Source organism: Pecten maximus, chromosome 9 (assembly GCF_902652985.1).
Source record: "Pecten maximus chromosome 9, xPecMax1.1, whole genome shotgun sequence".
NCBI classification, from domain to species: domain Eukaryota; kingdom Metazoa; phylum Mollusca; class Bivalvia; order Pectinida; family Pectinidae; genus Pecten; species Pecten maximus.
In genome coordinates, this window is record NC_047023.1 from 1,021,438 (window position 1) to 1,043,380 (window position 21,943).

A 21,943-nucleotide genomic window follows, 5' to 3' on the forward strand; every position below is an offset into this window, starting at 1 on the left:
TAAGAGATCTCATTCTGTAGTTGTATATATCAAGTTAAGAGATCTCATTCTGTTGTCATATATCAAGTTGAGAGATCTCATTCTGTAGTTGTATATATATTGAGTTGAGAGTTCTCATTCTGTAGTTGTGTATATATTGAGTTGAGAGATCTCATTCTGTAGTTTAATCCATTGCATTCTTCACTGATGTTACACAATCATGTTGACAAAATGTCTTGTAGCTATTCCCTCTGTGAGTCGAGAAGAGCTCAGCCTCTAGTAATGCCCCTCCTGACTATAGTCGTGTGTGTGTTTGTTTCTAGAGAACCAGAGTAGGGGGAGGGATAGCGTACCGAAGGCAGTGATTTCTCTTTTCCTCCTTCTCCTGGTGCGTCTGGTTCGTGCGTTGGCCAACCTCATCCTCCCCCCTGCTGGTCCAGGTAAGAAACCTCATCATCTGTGGTTAAGTTTTTGGTGTAATTAATGTACAATGCTTTGGACTTGGCTTTGCTGTAGCATGTATATGGTAGAAGATAGATCAGATTAGCACAGATTAAATTAAATGCTTTGATTAGTCTTTGTCATAATACCTACTAGGTTTTTCGAACAGTACTGTAAAATTTATGTACGACAGTATTCCATCAACTGGAATATCTGCAAGAAGGAAATTACATGTTGTTGTGCATTACAGTCTTTTCACATGATCCAGTATATAGTAAGGTGTGACAATTTTAATTTATTCACAAATGGGAAATAATATGTTGACGTATGCTAACTTACACATTATTAACAGTAACCAACAGTTTCCTTGTTATTTTGTTAACAGTAACTGACAGTTTCCTTGTTATTTTGTTAACAGTAACCAACAGTTTCCTTGTTATTTTGTTAACAGTAACCAACAGTTTCCTTGTTATTTTGTTAACAGTAACCGACAGTTTCCTTGTTATTTTGTTAACAGTAACCGACAGTTTCCTTGTTATTTTGTTAACAGTAACTGACAGTTTCCTTGTTATTTTGTTAACAGTAACCAACAGTTTCCTTGTTATTTTGTTAACAGTAACCAACAGTTTCCTTGTTATTTTGTTAACAGTAACCAACAGTTTCCTTGTTATTTTGTTAACAGTAACCAACAGTTTCCTTGTTATTTTGTTAACAGTAACCAACAGTTTCCTTGTTATTTTGTTAACAGTAACCAACAGTTTCCTTGTTATTTTGTTAACAGTAACCAACAGTTTCCTTGTTATTTTGTTAACAGTAACCAACAGTTTCCTTGTTATTTTGTTAACAGTAACCAACAGTTTCCTTGTTATTTTGTTAACAGTAACCAACAGTTTGCCATAGTTATTTTTGACGAGTTAATATGTACTCGTTTAGTGCCTTTTAAATAGGTAGAAACATCAAGTCGACATTTTTTTCTAGGTGTTAGTGGTTTTCTTTTTCTTTATCCTTAATTTCAAGCTTTAAAGTTTTCTCATGATTGCCCCCACCAGTACTCTAGTCACTGTTCAGTAATTCAAGAATTTTACTGTCCTCAATTCACCATCTCTCCATTCAATCGATCTCACTGTTTACCATATCAAAGATATAACTGTTTCCCTTTTCACCAATGTCAATATTGCTTAATTTCATTGATGTCTCTGTTTACAATTTCACTTATGTCATTGTCTCCCAATCCATTGATGTCATATTGTTTCCCATTCCGTTGATGTCATTGTTTCCATTCTGTTGATGTCATTGTTTCCCATTCCGTTGATGTCATTGTTTCCCATTCCATTGATATCATTGTTTCCTATTCCATTGATGTCATTGTTTTCCATTCCATTGATGTCATTGTTTCCCATTCCATTGATGTGATTGTTTCCCATTCCATTGATGTCATATTGTTTACATTCCGTTGATGTCATTGTTTCCCATTCCGTTGATGTCATTGTTTCCCATTCCATTGATGTGATTGTTTCCCATTCCATTAGTTTCCCATTCTGTTGATTTCATTGTTTCCCATTCCATTGATGTCATTGTTTCCATTCCGTTGATGTCATTGTTTCCCATTCCATTAGTTTCCCATTCCGTTGATTTCATTGTTTCTCATTCCATTGATGTGATTGTTTCCCATTCCATTAGTTTCCCATTCCATTGATGTGATTGTTTCCCATTCTGTTGATGTCATTGTTTCCCATTCTGTTGATGTCATTGTTTCCCATTCCATTGATGTCATTGTTTCCCATTCCATTGATGTCATTGTCTCCCATTCCATTGATGTCATTGTCTCCCATTCCATTGATGTCATTGTTTCCCATTCCATTGATGTCATTGTTTCCCATTCCATTGATGTCATTGTTTCCCATTCCATTGATGTCATTGTTTCCATTCCATTGATGCCATTATCTCCCATTCCATTCATGTCATTGTTTCCCATTCTGTTGATGTCATTGTTTCCCATTCCATTGATGTGATTGTTTCCCATTCCATTGATGTCATTGTCTCCCATTCCATTGATGTCATTGTTTCCCATTCCATTGATGTCATTGTTTCCCATTCTGTTGATGTCATTGTTTCCCATTCCATTGATGTCATTGTTTCCCATTCTGTTGATGTCATTGTTTCCCATTCCATTGATGTGATTGTTTCCCATTCCATTGATGTCATTGTCTCCCATTCCATTGATGTCATTGTTTCCCATTCCATTGATGTCATTGTTTCCCATTCCATTGATGTCATTGTTTCCCATTCCATTGATGTCATTGTTTCCCATTCCATTGATGTCATTGTTTCCCATTCTGTTGATGTCATTGTTACCCATTCCATTGATGTCATTGTTTCCCATTCCATTGATGTCATTGTTTCCCATTCCATTGATGTCATTGTCTCCCATTCCATTGATGTCATTGTTTCCATTCCATTGATGTCATTGTTTCCCATTCCGTTGATGTCATTGTTTCCCATTCCATTGATGTCATTGTTTCCTATTCCATTGATGTCATTGTTTCCCATTCCATTGATGTCATTGTTTCCATTCCATTGATGTCATTGTTACCCATTCCATTTCTATTGCTGGTGTTTATCTTTTCTCTGGGAAGAAGGGGAAGATCTAACGGTGCAGACCTGGCTTCGACATTGGTGTTGGTTATCTAATATAAAGTTTTGGAGCAATTTTTGAAAGGCATATCAATATTTGGTACCAGGGTCTCTGCAGCAATATACACTCTCCACCCAGAGTCCAACTAAAAGATGGCTTTGTGGGAAAAACCTGCTTTTTGACATATTTTGAACTTAGACTTTTTATGCTGACAAAATAAGTTTTTGTGCAAATATTGAAAAGCATTAACTCATCACTTTATAATTGAACTTTGATGTTGATATTTGACATTAGGGTCCCTGTGGGGTTAGACTTAAATTCACTCCTGGAGTCAAACTAAGGGATGTTTGATAAAAAGTAAACCTGGCTGAGTAACACAACTCATTTCTGTCAAATACGCATTTATTTTTATATTTTTATCCAATATGCAAAACAATGACTATTTATATATTTTATTTCATTTTAATATATTTTAATTATTTATTAACAAACATTTTCGAGACGAGCTATGCTGTTCTACAACAGTCCTTGTTTTATTTCGTGGATGTCTCTGTTTTTCAATTTCACTAATATTCACATGATTAGATAAAGCTGTTATATACTAAATCCTTTCTCTGGGATTACATTATTTTTGTTTTGTTTTTTCATTTTAATGTTCACAAATGTCAGCTGGAAATCAATGCTAAATCACGTGTTGTTTGTTTTCCACGTTTTCTTGCCTGCATGAATATAACAGATACAACAATGGAATTTTGAAGAATAAGATTATTCCAGATAAGCCACAGAGGAAAGGACAAGAAACTGCTGCAGCTGTCTGCTCACAAACAACAGTGCCTCCTGGTGGCAAAAAGGAAATGGACTTCACTCTTACATGGGATATGCCTGTTGTTCACTTCAAAAACAAGGAGAATCTCTTCGGAAGGTATGTCAGCACAAAAAAAACAAGGGGAAACTCTATGGGAGGTATGTCGGTACTAAAAACAAGGGGAAACTCTTCGGAAGGTATGTCAGTACTAAAAACAAGGAGAATCTCTTCGGGACGTATGTCAGTACTAAAAACAAGGGGTAGGTATGTCAACACTAAAAACAAGGGGTAGGTATGTCAACACTAAAAACAAGGGGTAGGTATGTCAACACTAGAGACAAGGGATAGGTATGTCAACACTAAAAACAAGGGGTAGGTATGTCAACACTAAAAACAAGGGGTAGGTATGTCATCACTAAAAACAAGGGGTAGGTATGTCAACACTAAAAACAAGGGGTAGGTATGTCAACACTAAAAACAAGGGGTAGGTATGTCAACACTTAAAACAAGGGATAGGTACGTCAACACTAGAGACAAGGGGGAGGTATGTCAACACTAAAAACAAGGGGTAGGTATGTCAACACTAAAACAAGGGGTAGGTATGTCAACACTTAAAACAAGGGATAGGTACGTCAACACTAGAGACAAGGGGGAGGTATGTCAATACTAAAACAAGGGGTAGGTATGTCAACACTTAAAACAAGGGGTAGGTATGTCAACACTAAAAACAGGGGGTAGGTACGTCAACACTAAAAACAGGGGGTAGGTATGTCAACACTAAAAACAAGGTGTAGGTATGTCAACACTAAAAACAAGGGGTAGGTATGTCAACACTTAAAACAAGGGATAGGTATGTCAACACTAAAAACAAGGGGTAGGTACGTCAACACTAAAAACATGGGGTAGGTATGTCAACACTTAAAACAAGGGATAGGTACGTCAATACTAAAACAAGGGGTAGGTATGTCAACACTAGAGACAAGGGGGAGGTATGTCAACACTAAAAACAAGGGGTAGGTATGTCAACACTAAAAACAAGGGGTAGGTATGTCAACACTAAAAACAAGGGGTAGGTATGTCAACACTAAAAACATGGGGTAGGTACGTCAACACTTAAAACAAGGGATAGGTATGTCAACACTAAAAACAAGGGGTAAGTATGTCAACACTAAAAACAAGGGATAGGTATGTCAACACTAAAAACAAGGGGTAGGTATGTCAACACTAAAAACAAGGGGTAGGTACCGTATTTGACCTAATAAGGGCGCAGGGCGAGAGTAATTGACAGTGGGGGCGCCCTTATTAAGATTAGTTATTCTGAAGTTTTATGAAACAGACTATACCTTATAGCAGAATACCCAAGGTTGTGGAAACGGTAAAATATTCAGTCATAAAAATATTCCAGATGAAGATATCTATTCATTATCATATATTAAGCTTAAACATCACTTGAATACAACATGTACTCCTGTAAACTTGTAAACCATGCCAGCTGATCTTTAGACCAGAGAACGTGTGTTCCACCATTTATGTTCAAATGGAACTCTTTTGTGTTCTATTTATAGAAACAGGTGATTTCCCAGATCATATCAGACATCGTTTTCTTTGACTATATAATTGATTTACAATGTCTTTTATTAGCTTTCTGTTCTGAACAAAAGTTATTTATCAACAAGAATGAAGTCTTAAATTTACTTTATCTTCAAATAAAGATGGTAAATTATTATTTGTATGTGTGTTTAGTTTTGGGTGCTCTTTGCACTGACATGTCATCTGTAGCCTGTAGGATTATACTAGGAATACACAAAATGTGGCGAAAACATGTGTTCCAGTTACTTAATTTGCTGAAGAAAATTGAACACATAAAGTAGCAAAATATTTCACATGAATTATTACTTTTGAACACCATTTTGACACTCAGTCAAAGATTTATTTCCTTGAAAAAAGGTAGGGGCGCCCTTATTAGGGCAGGCGCCCTTATTAGGTCAAATACGGTATGTCAACACTAAAAACAAGGGGTAGGTATGTCAACACTAGAGACAAGGGGGAGGTATGTCAACACTAGAGACAAGGGGTAGGTATGTCAACACTTAAAACAAGGGGTAGGTATGTCAACACTAAAAACAAGGGGTAGGTATGTCAACACTAAAAACAAGGGGTAGGTATGTCAACACTAGAGACAAGGGGGAGGTATGTCAGCTGTCTGTGCCATGGATATTATATTTTGTGGGTATGAAGGGTTATGCTTTTTAATGACACCTGTTGACACATGAGATTTTACTTGATAATTCTTGGTTATTTGTTAACTGAATTTATAGACACATGAACAGATTTGATCACTTTGACCCCGAGTCTCATTTACCGATATGTACCTGTAGTACATTGTAGCGATCTCACTTTATATCGTACAGGAAGTTGATACAAATGACACTTTATATTGTACAGGAAGTTGATACAAATGACACTTTATAACATACAGGAAGTTGATACTGTACAAATGACACTTTATATCGTACAGGAAGTTGATACAAATGACACTTTATATCGTACAGGAAGTTGATACAAATGACACTTTATAACGTACAGGAAGTTGATACAAATGACACTTTATATCGTACAGGAAGTTGATACAAATGACACTTTATATCGAACAGGAAGTTGATACAAATGACACTTTATAACGTACAGGAAGTTGATACAAATGACACTATATGATGACATTGCTATTTTTCAGACGGTATGGTCGCTGGTTTGGGTATAAGAAGGATGCTTGCCCTCGTATGTGTAGCTACGCTTTAGAAAACTACCCGGCCTGGGAACAGAAGATAGAGGCCTGGCAGAACCCCATCCTACAAAATAGGTACACTAGCTGAAATGTATAATGCAGAATCCTGTTGATAATAATTGTAAATTACATGTTGTTTTTTTCATTATTTATTTTGTTTCTCAGAATCAGAATGATTACATGTACAGTCAAACCTGCCTTAGCCACCAACCTGACAAGGCTGTATTCATTTTGATGCACATTTACATATGAGACAGACAGCGATTTCCATATTTTACAGATATTTATCTATAAGTATCGCTATATATATAGGACTAAAATGTGTGCATGGATATCATATATACAATGTATATACATTAAGGGGAGGAAATCCCCACAGAACCAACGTCCATTCAGTGTAGTTTAGGAAAAAGTTTGTCTTCTAGGTCTCAGGAGGATACCAATGGTATGCAGGGTGCTCATAAAAAGTAGATAAATTAACTCTTTCCGTACTTTGTGTTCTTTCCTGATTCCGTACCGGAAGTAGTTATTAGGCTCGCCCCCGGAAGTTTTAACAAAATGACAGACTACATGTGCATTTTTGGTGTGTTGTTATTTTCATATAGAAACAGAAAGGTTAGTGTTATCTTTGTACATGATTAAGAAATATTTAACAAAATAATATCTAGATCAGATTTATCACTCTGAAACGTCCTAGACTCTGATATCTAAAATGCAAATGTAGCAAGCCGCCATATTGTTTACATTAAGAACATATTGAGAAAAGATCAACTATTACTCTACCGAAAAAACACGTAAAACAAACGAAATAAAAATTATTTAACAACCAAAGTGTTTGTTTTAAAAACTTTGAACACATTTTATAAATCATTGCATTTGGTAATTGCATTTATCGGTTGATGCTGTCAACAAATCAACACTTTAAAAACGTCGACTAAAGTCGACAGCGGGGAGGACAGAGCACATTTTTATGTCGACTATAGTCGACAACGGGGAAGAGGGAGCACATTTTTATGTCGACTATAGTCGACAACGGTACTGAAAGAGTTAAGGTATGACAGAAGAGCAGCAAACCTGGACTCTGGAGTTGCTGCTTTTCTTTCATACCGTAATGTATATACATGTAAATGTACAGTTTCTGACAACCCTATAATTAACTTTCCTAACACACTCTGGCTCAATAAAAGCCTAATAAGATATTTTTGTCGTAAATTTACTAGCAATCTGCCAGCTTGGTATAAGTCTGCGTTATTTAATGAACTGTACTATGTGAGTGATGGAGGCACGATCTGGGCCGACCCTCTCGAGATGAAGAATGGAGAACTGAGTATCAACAGGGACACTGGTGAAGCCTCAGTCATCCAGGAATACAGCAAGTTCGCCTACTTGGAAGGTGAGGCCTGACTGTTAGCTCTAATGAAAGTTTCCTCTCTTCAAACAAAATTAGACAAACACTTGTTCAAATTACAAGGACAAAATAATGATTGAACAATCAAAGTGGACATTTGAAAAATCTGCAGGGGACACAAACACACATACTAGTTCCTATAACTGTGATATTTGACATTCACTTTTGCAGACATTTTTTATTTTTCTGATACACAACTAAACTATGACTTTGTGGAAACTCGTATTAGTAGCTTTTTATATGTCACTTATTTTTCATTGTCTGTCGATTTGAGATAAACAAATGAGGAACACTTTTCACGATTTTCCTTAATATACCATTGATCAATTCAGACAAGTATCAGCATCAAAAATTCTCAACAAGTTGTTGATTAGACTTGTCTGATCATCATCAGCCAATTACTATAGAGTGCTCTTAATCAATTTCCTTCAACTGTTTTGTAGGTCATGAGTACAGGATGTACAACACGTATGACGTCCACCACTACGCCTCCTTCTCACTCATCATGCTCTGGCCAAAGATACAGCTCTCCCTTCAGTATGACATTGGTAAGGCTCATGAATGACATTGGTAAACCTCATATCTACAGTATGACATTGGTAAACCTCATATCTACAGTATGACATTGGTAAGGACCATATCTACAGTATGACATTGGTAAACCTCATATCTACAGTATGACATTGGTAAGGTAGATATCTACAGTATGACATTGGTAAGCCTCATATCTACAGTATGACATTGGTAAACCTCATATCTACAGTATGACATTGGTAAGCCTCATATCTACAGTATGACATTGGTAAGACTCATATCTACAGTATGACATTGGTAAACCTCATATCTACAGTATGACATTGGTAAACCTCATATCTACAGTATGACATTGGTAAGGTAGATATCTACAGTAAGACATTGGTAAACCTCATATCTACAGTATGACATTGATAAACCTCATATCTACAGTATGACATTGGTAAACCTCATATCTACAGAATGACATTGGTAAGCCTCATATCTACAGTATGACATTGGTAAGCCTCATATCTACAGTATGACATTGATAAACCTCATATCTGCAGTATGACATTGGTAAACCTCATATCTACAGTATGACATTGGTAAGGACCATATCTACAGTATGACATTGGTAAACCTCATAGCTACAGTATGACATTGGTAAACATCATATCTACAGTATGACATTGGTAAGCCTCATATCTACAGTATGACATTGGTAAGCCTCATATCTACAGTATGACATTGGTAAGCCTCATATCTACAGTATGACATTGGTAAGCCTCATATCTACAGTATGACATTGGTAAGGACCATATCTACAGTATGACATTGGTAAACCTCATAGCTACAGTATGACATTGGTAAACCTCATATCTACAGTATGACATTGGTAAGCCTCATATCTACAGTATGACATTGGTAAGCCTCATATCTACAGTATGACATTGGTAAGCCTCATATCTACAGTATGACATTGGTAAGCCTCATATCTACAGTATGACATCGGTAAGGACCATATCTACAGTATGACATTGGTAAACCTCATATCTACAGTATGACATTGGTAAGGACCATATATACAGTATGACATTGGTAAGCCTCATATCTACAGTATGACATTGGTAAGGACCATATCTACAGTATGACATTGGTAAACCTCATATCTACAGTATGACATTGGTAAGCCTCATATCTACGGTATGACATTGGTAAACCTCATATCTACAGTATGACATTGGTAAGGTAGATATCTACAGTATGACATTGGTAAGCCTCATATCTACAGTATGACATTGGTAAACCTCATATCTACAGTATGACATTGGTAAACCTCATATCTACAGTATGACATTGGTAAGGACCATGTCTACTGTATGACATTGGTAAGCCTCATATCTACAGTATGACATTGGTAAACCTCATATATACAGTATGACATTGGTAAGCCTCATATCTACAGTATGATATTGGTAAACCTCATATCTACAGTATGACATTGGTAAGGTAGATATCTACAGTATGACATTGGTAAGCCTCATATCTACAGTATGACATTGGTAAACCTCATATCTACAGTATGACATTGGTAAACCTCATATCTACAGTATGACATTGGTAAACCTCATAACTACAGTATGACATTGGTAAGCCTCATATCTACAGTATGACATTGGTAAACCTCATATCTACAGTATGACATTGGTAAACCTCATATCTACAGTATGACATTGGTAAACCTCATAACTACAGTATGACATTGGTAAGCCTCATATCTACAGTATGACATCGGTAAGGTAGATATCTACAGTATGACATTGGTAAACCTCATATCTACAGTATGACATTAGTAAGGACCATGTCTACAGTATGACATTGGTAAACCTCATATCTACAGTATGACATTGGTAAACCTCATATCTACAGTATGACATTGGTAAACCTCATATCTACAGTATGACATTGATAAACCTCATATCTACAGTATGACATTGGTAAACCTCATATCTACAGTATGACATTGGTAAGCCTCATATCTACATTATGACATTGGTAAACCTCATATCTACAGTATGACATTGGTAAACCTCATATATACAGTATGACATTGGTAAGCCTCATATCTACAGTATGACAAGAGTAAACCATGTTACTGAATTAGGCACAATGTTGTGTGTTCTTGGAAACAGTATTTTGTATACACATGGACATTGTAGTATTGTAGACACTTCTGAAAAGCTTCAGAGGTCACAGGGTAAAAGGTCAAAGGACATGGATGCATTACAATGTGAGCTAGACTTGTACACAGTATGAGCCACTATTAAGTGAAACAGACCTTGTTCAAACTCAGTCAGCTGGTGTTATTTATCAAAGGCTATACATTATAATGACATCAGGGGATTCCGGAACTGATACTATGGAGACATAATGGAGGCTTCTGATTGGTCAAGATTGCAATATTGTCCAAATGAGCTAATAATTGGTATGGAAGGGTTTTTAGAGATTGTTCTAGTTATAAGTGTCTTTAATTTCTAGCTAAAGCTGTGATGTCAGAGGATGCCACACCTATCCAGTTCTGTATGGAAGGAATGCGAGGAATCAAGAAAAAGGGCAAATCTGTACCACATGATATTGGAGATCCAGGTTAGTGTATCTAGACTGCTGTCTGTGATTTAACAAATAGAGTTGACTTGTCCACAAACACAGGGTTCCAGATTACTCAGGGGCCGCTTTAGAGAGAATTTATTCTGTTTATGTTGAGACTCCTAGGAGTTGTCTCCCTTTGAGCAAAATCTACAGACAAAATGGTATCGCATATATTTGTTACACATAATTATCAAATATTCTCTTATCAATATTTTTTAGCGACTATAAGTAGGTTTTGATTCCGTTGTACAACAGTAAACAATTCATCTGTAGAATGTGATTAAACTGTCCATAAAATTTGCAATAAAAAAATCATGATGTTAATGTACTCGTCTGTATAGGTTACACACTATCACTGCAGTTATTGAAAAAAAAAATTCAAATAATTTATCTAGTGTAATATTAAGTAATTACACTAAAACATTCTAAATATTTAGTATCAATTAACTTATAAAGTGTAATTAGATAGTTAAATACTTTTAATACATTTTTAGCCCACCATCATCAGATGGTGGGCTATTCAAATCGCCCTGCGTCCGTGGTCCGTCGTCCGTCCGTCCGTCCCTCCGTCCGTCCCTCCGTCCGTAAACAATTCTTGTTATCGCTATTTCTCAGAAAGTACTGAAGGGATCTTTCTCAAATTTCATATGTAGGTTCCCCTTGGTGCCTAGTTATGCATATTGCGTTTTGAGACCAATCGGAAAACAACATGGCCGACAGGCAGCCATCTTGGATTTTGACAATTGAAGTTTGTTATCGCTATTTCTGAGAAAGTTTTGAGGGATCTTTCTCAAATTTCATATGAAGGTTCCCCTTGGTGCCTAATTATGCATATCGAGTTTTGAGACCAATCGGATAACAACATGGCCGACAGGCAGCCATCTTGGATTTTGACAATTGAAGTTTGTTATCGCTATTTCTGAGAAAGTAATGAAGGGATCTTTCTCAAATTTCATATGTAGGTTTCCCTTGGTGCCTAGTTATGCATATTGCGTTTTAAGACCAATTCGAAAACAACATGGCCGACAGGCAGCCATCTTGGATTTTGACAATTGAAGTTTGTTATCGCTATTTCTGAGAATGTACTGAATGGATCTTTCTGAAATTTCATATGTAGGTTTCCCTTGGTGCTTAGTTATGCATATTGTGTTTTGAGACAAATCTGAAAACAACATGGCCGACAGGCAGCCATCTTGGATTTTGACAATTGAAGTTTGTTATCACTATTTCTGAGAAAGTATTTAAGGGATCTTTCTCAAATTTCATATATGTAAGTTTCCCTTGGTGCCTAGTTATGCATATTGCGTTTTAGACCAATCTGAAAACAACATGGCCGACATGCAGCCATCTTGGATTTTGACAATTGAAGTTTGTTATCGCTATTTCTGAGAAAGTATTTAAGGGATCTTTCTCAAATTTCATATGTAGGTTTCCCTTGGTGCCTAGTTATGCATATTGCGTTTTGAGACCAATCTGAAAACAACATGGCCGACATGCAGCCATCTTGGATTTTGACAATTGAAGTTTGTTATCACTATTTCTGAGAAAGTACTGAATGGATCTTTCTCAAATTTCATATGGAGGTTCCCCTTGGTGCCTCGTTATGCTTATTGCATTTTGAGATCAATTGGAAAACAATATGGCCGACAGGCCGCCATCTTGAATTTTGACAATTGAAGTTTGTTATCTCTATTTCTCATAGTACTGAATGGATCTTTCTCAAATTTCATAAGTAGGTTCCCCTTGGTCCCTTTTATTGCATTTTTGGACCAGTCTGTCCTGAAAACAACCTGGCAAACAAACAGCCATTATCGTTAAATCTCAAATTTCTTATATAGCTAGGATTCCCTTGTTTGAAAAGTACTGGAGGGATGTCTCAATTTGCACAGATTAGTAAAATGAAGGGAAAAGTAGAGAAAAGATCAATCTGACATGGAACCTATGAAGATCATTCAATGGTGGGCGCCAAGATCCCTCTGGGATCTCTTGTTAGTAGGTAAATGAGTACTAATTACAAACTGTTAGGCGTTCATTATTTTGTTAAATAATATTTCATTTACTTCAACAGAATTATTTTAAATCTTTGAATTAATCATCACTTCTTTTCCTTTACAGAGGATGAGCCATGGGCTTGTCTGAATGCCTACATTATCCACCCAACATGTGAGTGGAAAGATCTCAACCTGAAGTTTGTCCTCCAAACTTACCGTGACTTCAGCGCGACCAAGGATAAAGATTACCTCGAGACCATGTACCCTGTGGCAAAGGTACTGAAACAATATAGAAGTTGTTAATTACTGAAACAATATAGAAGTTGTTAATTACTGAAACAATATAGAAGTTGTTAATTACTGAAACAATAATTTGTTTATGGAAGTTGTTTGAAATAATATGTAAGCTGTTTATTTCTGAAACAATATAGAAGTTGTTTATAACTGAAACAATATGGAAGTTGTTTATAACTGAAACAATATGGAAGCTCTTTATTTCTGAAACAATATGGAAGTTGTTTATAACTGAAACAATATGGAAGTTGTTTATTTCTGAAACAATATGGAAGTTGTTTATTACTGAAATAATAAGGAAGTTGTTTATTAATGAAACAATATGGAAGTTGTTTGTAATTGAAATAATATCAAAAGTTTTTTTTATAGCTGAAACAATATGGAAGTTGTTTATAGAGTATAACTTAAACATCAGTTTGCTTATAACTGATCCCAGCTGATTTGCTGACCAAATTGTTGATGCTAGGTTCATGATGGAGTATTGGACAAAAAGATTGTATGTTGTTGGATTATGTACATATCGTATTATATTGTTTTTTAGACTGTGATGGAGATCGCCCAGAAATGGGATACAGATGGGGATGGCCTAATAGAAAACAGTGGATTTGCTGACCAAACATTTGACGCCTGGTCAATGACTGGAGCCAGGTCAGTGTTGTAGTACTTGTTTATGTTTTAGGTGAAGGAAACCATTTAGTTTTAATCACAAAAAGATTTTCATTTCAGATCATTACAACAGGGATTATACTGTTACAGTTATACTGTAGTTTTCTTGAGTCATTTCCTTTGACAGAGTATTGATCTTTCATTTTGCTGTGAATGTAATTATATTTCTTGATAAAAATATTGATTATTTTCTATCAAGATACACTTTATGATTGTGTTACAGATGATTTGCAATAATATGACACTATATCCAGGCAATGATGGTTAAACTTTAAATTCCATAAGGTTTTAACCTACTTTATTTCTGTCAAAAAGAACCAGCAAGAAAATTATTCAAACTGAGAAAGTTGAACTTTTTCTTTGTTTTACACATGTACCAGATTAAATTAAATTTCCACTTGTATATAATAATTCTGATTTATGATTTACGGCTGTGTTATTGTGTTATTCAGTGCCTACTGTGGAGGGATGTGGCTAGCTGCCCTCAGAATGATGATAGAGATGGGAAAAGTCCTTGGAAATGAAGACGATGTGAAGAAATACACTGAAATCCTCGACAAAGGCAAAGTCTCGTTTGAAGCCAAGGTCTGGAATGGTGAGAAGGCTTGCTTTTTATAACCCTGGTAACAAAGTGTAAAGTGTGGATTACAATGTATGAGTCAATTTGTCTGCCGCCCGGTACATACTGATGGTGGTTATATAGTCTAGGGGATTAATATTAAACTGCTTCATACGGCAGGACTTGTCAGTGATGTAAGAAAATGTGAAAATCTGAAAGGAAAGTTAGGCGTCAAAATAAAATGAATGTTGAAATGTAATTATTATTATAGGAAACCCTTTTTTAATGAACATCGATGCTCGTTTATTAGAATCCAGTTTAGTAGAAGGCTGTGATTACTAATTCTTCAATATTAATATTCTATGTTAATACTTAATATTAAAACTGTTGTCATGGTAACTTATCAGAGGTTGTTGATTGGATTGTTGATTGGTCAAATTTTTGTATACATCACAACTATACTCCTATACAGCTTTTGACCTAGAATAAGTAGCAGAATATGTAACCACATGAAGTAATCACATGATAATTTCTGTCCTTGTGATTGGCCAGGCAAGTACTACAATTATGACAGTAATCCTAGCGGTGGACACCATGACAGTATCATGTCCGACCAGTTGGCAGGCTACTGGTTCCTGAAGGCCTCTGGCCTGGCCGACGGTTCGGTACGTACTTATAAGCTGGAACAGCAAGTTGATTTGTTAACTACTGACTTCTAGAAGTTTTAACACAAATTTGAAAATTGGGTAATTTGTTACTTAAAATTTTGTTTTCACTTTTGATAAAGAATTAATTGATAATGATATTAGTTCTGTGTCAATGAAGTATGTGTTCTATACTCCAAACCGTTCAAATGTCCTACTTCAAACCATACAAATGTCCTACTTTAAACCATACAAATGTCCTACTTTAAACCATACAAATGTCCTACTTTAAACCATACAAATGTCCTTTAAACCATACAAATGTCCTACTTTAAACCATACAAATGTCCTACTTTAAACCCTACTTTAAACCATACAAATGTCCTACTTTAAACCATACAAAAGTCCTACTTTAAACCATACAAATGTCCTTTAAACCATACAAATGTCCTACTTTAAACCATACAAATGTCCTACTTTAAACCATACAAATGTCCTTTAAACCATACAAATGTCCTACTTTAAACCATACAAATGTCCTACTTTAAACCATACAAATGTCCTACTTTAAACCATACAAATGTCCTACTTTAAACCATACAAATGTCCTTTAAACCATACAAAAGTCCTACTTTAAACCATACAAATGTCCTACTTTAAACCATACAAAAGTCCTACTTTAAACCATACAAATGTCCTACTTTAAACCATACAAATGTCCTTTAAACCATACAAATGTCCTACTTTAAACCATACAAATGTCCTACTTTAAACCATACAAATGTCCTACTTTAAACCATACAAATGTCCTACTTTAAACCATACAAATATCCTTTAAACCATACAAATGTCCTACTTTAAACCATACAAATGTCCTACTTTAAACCATACAAAAGTCCTACTTTAAACCATACAAATGTCCTACTTTAAACCATACAAATGTCCTACTTTAAACCATACAAATGTCCTACTTTAAACCATACAAATATCCTTTAAACCATACAAATATCCTACTTTAAACCATACAAATGTCCTACTTTAAACCATACAAATGTCCTACTTTAAACCATACAAAAGTCCTACTTTAAACCATACAAAAGTCCTACTTTAAACCATACAAAAGTCCTACTTTAAACCATACAAATGTCCTACTTTAAACCATACAAATGTCCTACTTTAAACCATACAAATGTCCTACTTTAAACCATACAAATGTCCTACTTTAAACCATACAAATATCCTACTTTAAACCATACAAATATCCTACTACAATAAAACTTTTATGACTTATTAGTTAACATAATGTATGACCTGGTATGTTACGTGTGCAGATATTCCCAGACGACCATGTAAAGAGTGCATTAGAGACCGTGTACAAGTTCAACGTGAAGGGATTTGGCAAAGGAAACATGGGGGCCATAAACGGAGCACGGCCTGATGGCGGCCAGGACATTACCAGCTGTCAGTCTGAGGAATTCTGGGTCGGCGTCACTTACAGTCTGGGGGCCAGTATGATACAACAGGTAGGTTTGTGTACGACCTTATGTACGACCTTGTGAAGGTCACGAGGAATCTGAAGAGTTCTGGGTCGGCGTCACTTACAGTCTGGGGGCCAGTATGATACAACAGGTAGGTTTGTGTACGACCTTGTGTACGACCTTGTGAAGGTCACGAGGAATCTGAAGAGTTCTGGGTCGGCGTCACTTACAGTCTGGGGGCCAGTATGATACAACAGGTAGGTTTGTGTACGACCTTGTGTACGACCTTGTGAAGGTCACGAGGAATCTGAAGAGTTCTGGGTCGGCGTCACTTACAGTCTGGGGGCCAGTATGATACAACAGGTAGGTTTGTGCACGACCTTGTGTAGGTGACATAGAGATTGAGGATTTCTTGGCCAGTCCGTCTAGGAGCCAGTATGATACAACAGGTAGGTTTGTGTACGACCTTGTGTAGGTGACATAGAGATTGAGGATTTCTTGGCCAGTCCGTCTAGGAGCCAGTATGATACAACAGGTAGCTAGGTTTGAGTACGGCCTTGTGTAAGAGTCGAGGAATGCTGGGTTGTTTTTTACTTAGTTTGGGAGCCAGTACAAATGTTGATGTGTTGATATTTTAGTCGTTAATACTCCTCACATACTTCACAGGTTGATCCCGCTAGGGAAAAGATAAATCGAACTCAGATGGGGGATAAAGACAACTGGCACACGCTATATGACGCTGCTCACAATAACATAACATCATCATTTTCGCGCCGACTCTTACATATTCCTCTATCTGTGAAACTGGTAGGGACTTGGTTTCCTCTCTGTCTGCCTTGTACGTACGTAATACTGAGGATCACATCACTCTAGCGGCTTCATTCCTTGAAGGTTTTTTATCAAACTTCACGCAATCAGATGTGACAATAAGATCTCAGAAAAGTTCCAGTTTCAGGGTTGTTAAATCAAGATCAAGTTCACCGTTACTATTTTTAGAAAATCTAATTTTCCTTAAAAATCGTTACTGTCAGTGTAATAGCTGACGTGGGCCAGTAGGGCACATATATTGATTTAGCAATACTCAGTATCCTTGTTTTCTGATGGTTCTTCTTCCTACTACACATGAAATTATGTATTAAAGTGTATTTGTACGTATTCAACCTTTTCTATTTTTCTGATTGCACATCTATTGTTGGACTCCTTAAGTTGACGACAAGTATTTTCCGATTAACAGGGGATGATAGACGAGGGATTCCAGACGGCTTGGGGAGCCTACCATGTTTGCTGGGAGTGGTATGGCCTGGCGTTCCAAACACCTGAAGCCTACATGATGGACAAGCACTACCGATCCCTCGGCTACATGAGGCCACTGGCTATCTGGTCAATGCAGTGGGCACTCGAGAAATTCCAGCCACAACTCCTGTCCAGTTGATGACAAAGCAATCTAGATTGACCAAGGGTCAAAGTGATGGAGTTCAATCACTAACAAATATCAAATAATTGGTGGACATTGGTCCAGTCACCTAAATAAGGTTTTACGTTATATGTCTAATAGTCCTGTGGTTTACAAATTTCGTAATTTACAATATTATTATCAATACTGCAGTTATACCTCACTTTTGATTGTGTAAGATTCTTTAAGGCATTCTCGAGGGTTGTTACTGCTAACTGTTGTGATTCCATACATATATCTCAATATTTGTGGGTTGAGGGGTTAAGGAGGGGGAATTCTTCATGACTGCACTCAAGCACCTACAAGTTGTACATATAGACTTTGTACCTAATCCCTTCCCCCTCTCTCTGACTGACATATCTGATATACTAGAATTAATTGTGATTATTGTTAACATTGTCTACATAGAGTTTTAATTAGGATCATTAATACTGAGGTTATAGAAATAAAAACATGTTCGTGAACACCTTGTTATGGGGGGTCCATTACAGAAAACGTTTTTATGTTATATTGTGTCACATTGTAGTGATATCTATGTTAAAAAACAACATTTTCTTATCTAGAATTTCTACAGAAACAGACAATTATGTTAAGACAGCAGTAGGTGTCGAGGCATAAAATCTGGAATACTTCACCATGCTTCATAACTATGACTTTGATGACACCCCTCCTTGTATTCAAATGTTGAAAAACTAAAATTTAAAGCTGAGAGTCTCACTGTGCTGAATTTGTTCTTGTGCCTTGAATGTTATAGACACAACTTGTTTGTTTTGTTTCATATCAAATAATCTGCAATACATGTATTTAAATAAACATGGAGTGAAAGATGAAAACAATCAATGCAAAATCACTTAATATGTAACTATAACAGAAATTAACCTTATTGATGTCTAAATATGTACATGTACCAAAGTCAGATGCGATGCAAACATACTAATGATTTGTCAGATCTGTGTTGTACAAATGTTTTACACCTAGATAGAAACTGTTTACCTAAACAAGGAAAATGTGCAATGTAAAATTATAAAAGGCTGTTGATGTGAGCTGTAAGCATGTCTAGAATTAGCGACATTAAAATTGTTAAGGATGAATTATCCGTACTGGGAGTAGTGTTAACTGTGACGGAGCTCCAGAGAGCTTGTGTTGATTGTTGACATTGTAAACAGCATTAGATAAAGTTGGGGTTTTTTTTATTATTATTTTGGTCAGAATCATGGTATCATGGTCAGTATCTTGGTATAATATGGAAAGCGAACATAACCGGCCATGTTGTTTTTTCCGGGAGGTCTTCAAGTTTCTTCCTACTCCAGACCACTTTCAGGATATATATATATATATATATGTACTCTTTTTCTTTCTACCTTATAGCTTCTTTCTATTATTCTCTGCCACCAGCTACTTGTAATGAGTGAATAAATTACCGTTACCCAGATATTTCAGCTTTCACTTTTGGCGGAGTGTAAGGTCTAATATAACTTATAATTTGACACCTTTATGTTGACGTGACCTTCACATCTAAGTCAGTTAATTTGGTATAATCAAAATTGAATGTATCCTTTTTTCATAAAAGTAAAGAAATCAACAATTTTGATTTTAATTTAATATGCATTTTACCTTCAGGTCAACTTTCATACGACATATTAGATTTTCAAACCAAAATTGGAAAGTTGAGGGAGGCCTTATTACCAAATGAGAGCTTAATTCCAAAAGACTTTAAAGTAAGGGTGTATTGCCGTTCAGTACTGTAGTATAAAGGTGGTTCATCAATTTGTTTTTCAAGAATGTGTGTAAATTTTCGAAAAAAATAATTTTTTGCAGTACACCCTTAAATTTAAACAAAATGAAATCCATTTAGTTATGATTCTTTCTATATATTTATACTTTAGTCTATTTGTTTATTTAGTTTATTTGTTGACACATACTATACTGTAGTGCTATTTTGAGGTTATCTCCTGTTCTGTCCAGTTTTGTCCAAACTGGACATTGTTATGGTTTTTTTTTTTAATTTGCAGAGAGATTTAACTAAAATTTACATGATTACATTCACATTAAATAGAAGTGTTAATTGTGATTATTTATAAAACACACATTAGGGGAAGTGTTCCAGAGAATATATTCAGTAACGTACAAATGTAGTGTTTGCTTTTCTGTGTGATTTACAATTGAAACTTTTATATTTCATTCAAAAATGAAGAATATATTTCATCAGGAATTTACATATTACATATTAATATATTTGTGTTCAGCTATAATACTGGTAAGATGTTTATTACCTCCAGCATAATAAGATAGCTTTTAGAGTTTAAACATCACGTGATGTAAATTTTATTTGTGTCTATACAGCTGAGTTTTGGTTGAGATATGACCCAGATAACTTTTGTTCATACTTAGGTGTTTGTAGATATTGATGAGTAGAAATATGTTCTCTGGTTCAATATACATTAGCCCTACTTAATATATAATATACTAACTATACTAACACACATATATCAGGACTTTTGTATTGTCATTTTGCAATTGTTATCGTGCATTTAAGGTTTTTTTTTTTTTTTTTTTTTTGACTGAGCAAACTTCTTTTCAGAGACATTCTACACTACAATGTTATCAGTAACAAGAATCTGGAAACTAACATATGGTTAGATTGTAGTGATAGAGCTGTATAAGGATGAGAATATATATGTCCGATAGTTTTGTGTCTCAGGGACTCGAGGTCAAGATCACCATTACTACATGTACAATGTAGCTATATATAGAGCTGAAGATGAGAATACCTCAAATGGGTTTTTGTCTCAGGGTTCAAAGGTCAAAGTCACCTCTGCTAATTGCAGTTATAGAGCTATCACGAGAATACCATAAATTGGCTCAGGGTTCAAAGGTCAAGGTCACCTCTGCAATATGAAAGTTATAGAACTTTAGATGAGAATTCAGGGTTCGAAGGTCAAGGTCACCTCTGCTACAATGTATATGAACGTTATAGAACTTTAGATGGGTTTATCTCAAGGTGAAAGGTCAAGGTCGTCATTACCATTAAATAGTCCTTTAATTACTTCTATATATGACAATATATATAAGTCTAAATATAGGCAAAATTTAGTTTTTGTGTTCTTTTTATTTTAGATTGTATTTTTATCATTTCTTAAATCAGACTAAAATGGATAGGAGGAAATACAGTTTTACTCTTTATTTTTAATATCTATATGTATACTTATAAATATGTGAAATGTTTGGTGCAGTTTTATTGTTATATTTTTTGCTCAAACATTATAATAATAGTCCTGTATTGTCATGTGTATGGCTATTCCTTCCTACAAATTAAATACATGTGATAAAAATTAGAGTGGACTTTGTGAAAGAGATGTTGGGTGCGGATTCTGGACGGCATTGGTGGTGTGTTTGTTTGTTTTACGGCCCATCGACAACTAGGGTCATTTTGGTGTGTAATTGTCAAAATGATGGCTGTACTGTGTTACATATTCCTGGTGCATAAAATAAATTATCACTGGAAAAAACATTCCTTTATTAATTTAACTCCAGTTCCGTCCATAGATTTGAGTGTGTAAAGCAAACCTTTCCAAATCAACCAGATTCCAAAGTTTGTAAAACAAAGCTGTTTTAGAGATAAAGGTTCCATTATAAAAGA

General features: G+C 35.6%; 1 protein-coding gene across 2 annotated transcripts in view; it reads left to right on the plus strand.

Moving 5' to 3' along the window:
* The window catches only part of LOC117334621 (non-lysosomal glucosylceramidase-like), a 32,480-nt gene extending 10,693 nt beyond the window's left edge, over positions 1-21,787 (plus strand). Inside the window, exons 7-18 of one of the 2 annotated variants that reach the window (XM_033894329.1) lie at positions 303-419; positions 3,830-3,977; positions 6,595-6,720; positions 7,866-8,038; positions 8,497-8,601; positions 11,108-11,215; positions 13,334-13,485; positions 14,045-14,151; positions 14,622-14,764; positions 15,281-15,393; positions 16,704-16,895; positions 18,085-21,787. In XM_033894329.1, the coding sequence (XP_033750220.1) occupies positions 303-419; positions 3,830-3,977; positions 6,595-6,720; positions 7,866-8,038; positions 8,497-8,601; positions 11,108-11,215; positions 13,334-13,485; positions 14,045-14,151; positions 14,622-14,764; positions 15,281-15,393; positions 16,704-16,895; positions 18,085-18,282 (1,682 nt within the window). In that variant the 3' untranslated portion in view covers positions 18,283-21,787. The remainder of the gene's footprint in view (positions 1-302; positions 420-3,829; positions 3,978-6,594; positions 6,721-7,865; positions 8,039-8,496; positions 8,602-11,107; positions 11,216-13,333; positions 13,486-14,044; positions 14,152-14,621; positions 14,765-15,280; positions 15,394-16,703; positions 16,896-18,084) is intronic. The other variant, XM_033894330.1, reaches the window with a different exon arrangement.
* The last annotated feature ends 156 nt before the right edge of the window (positions 21,788-21,943 follow it).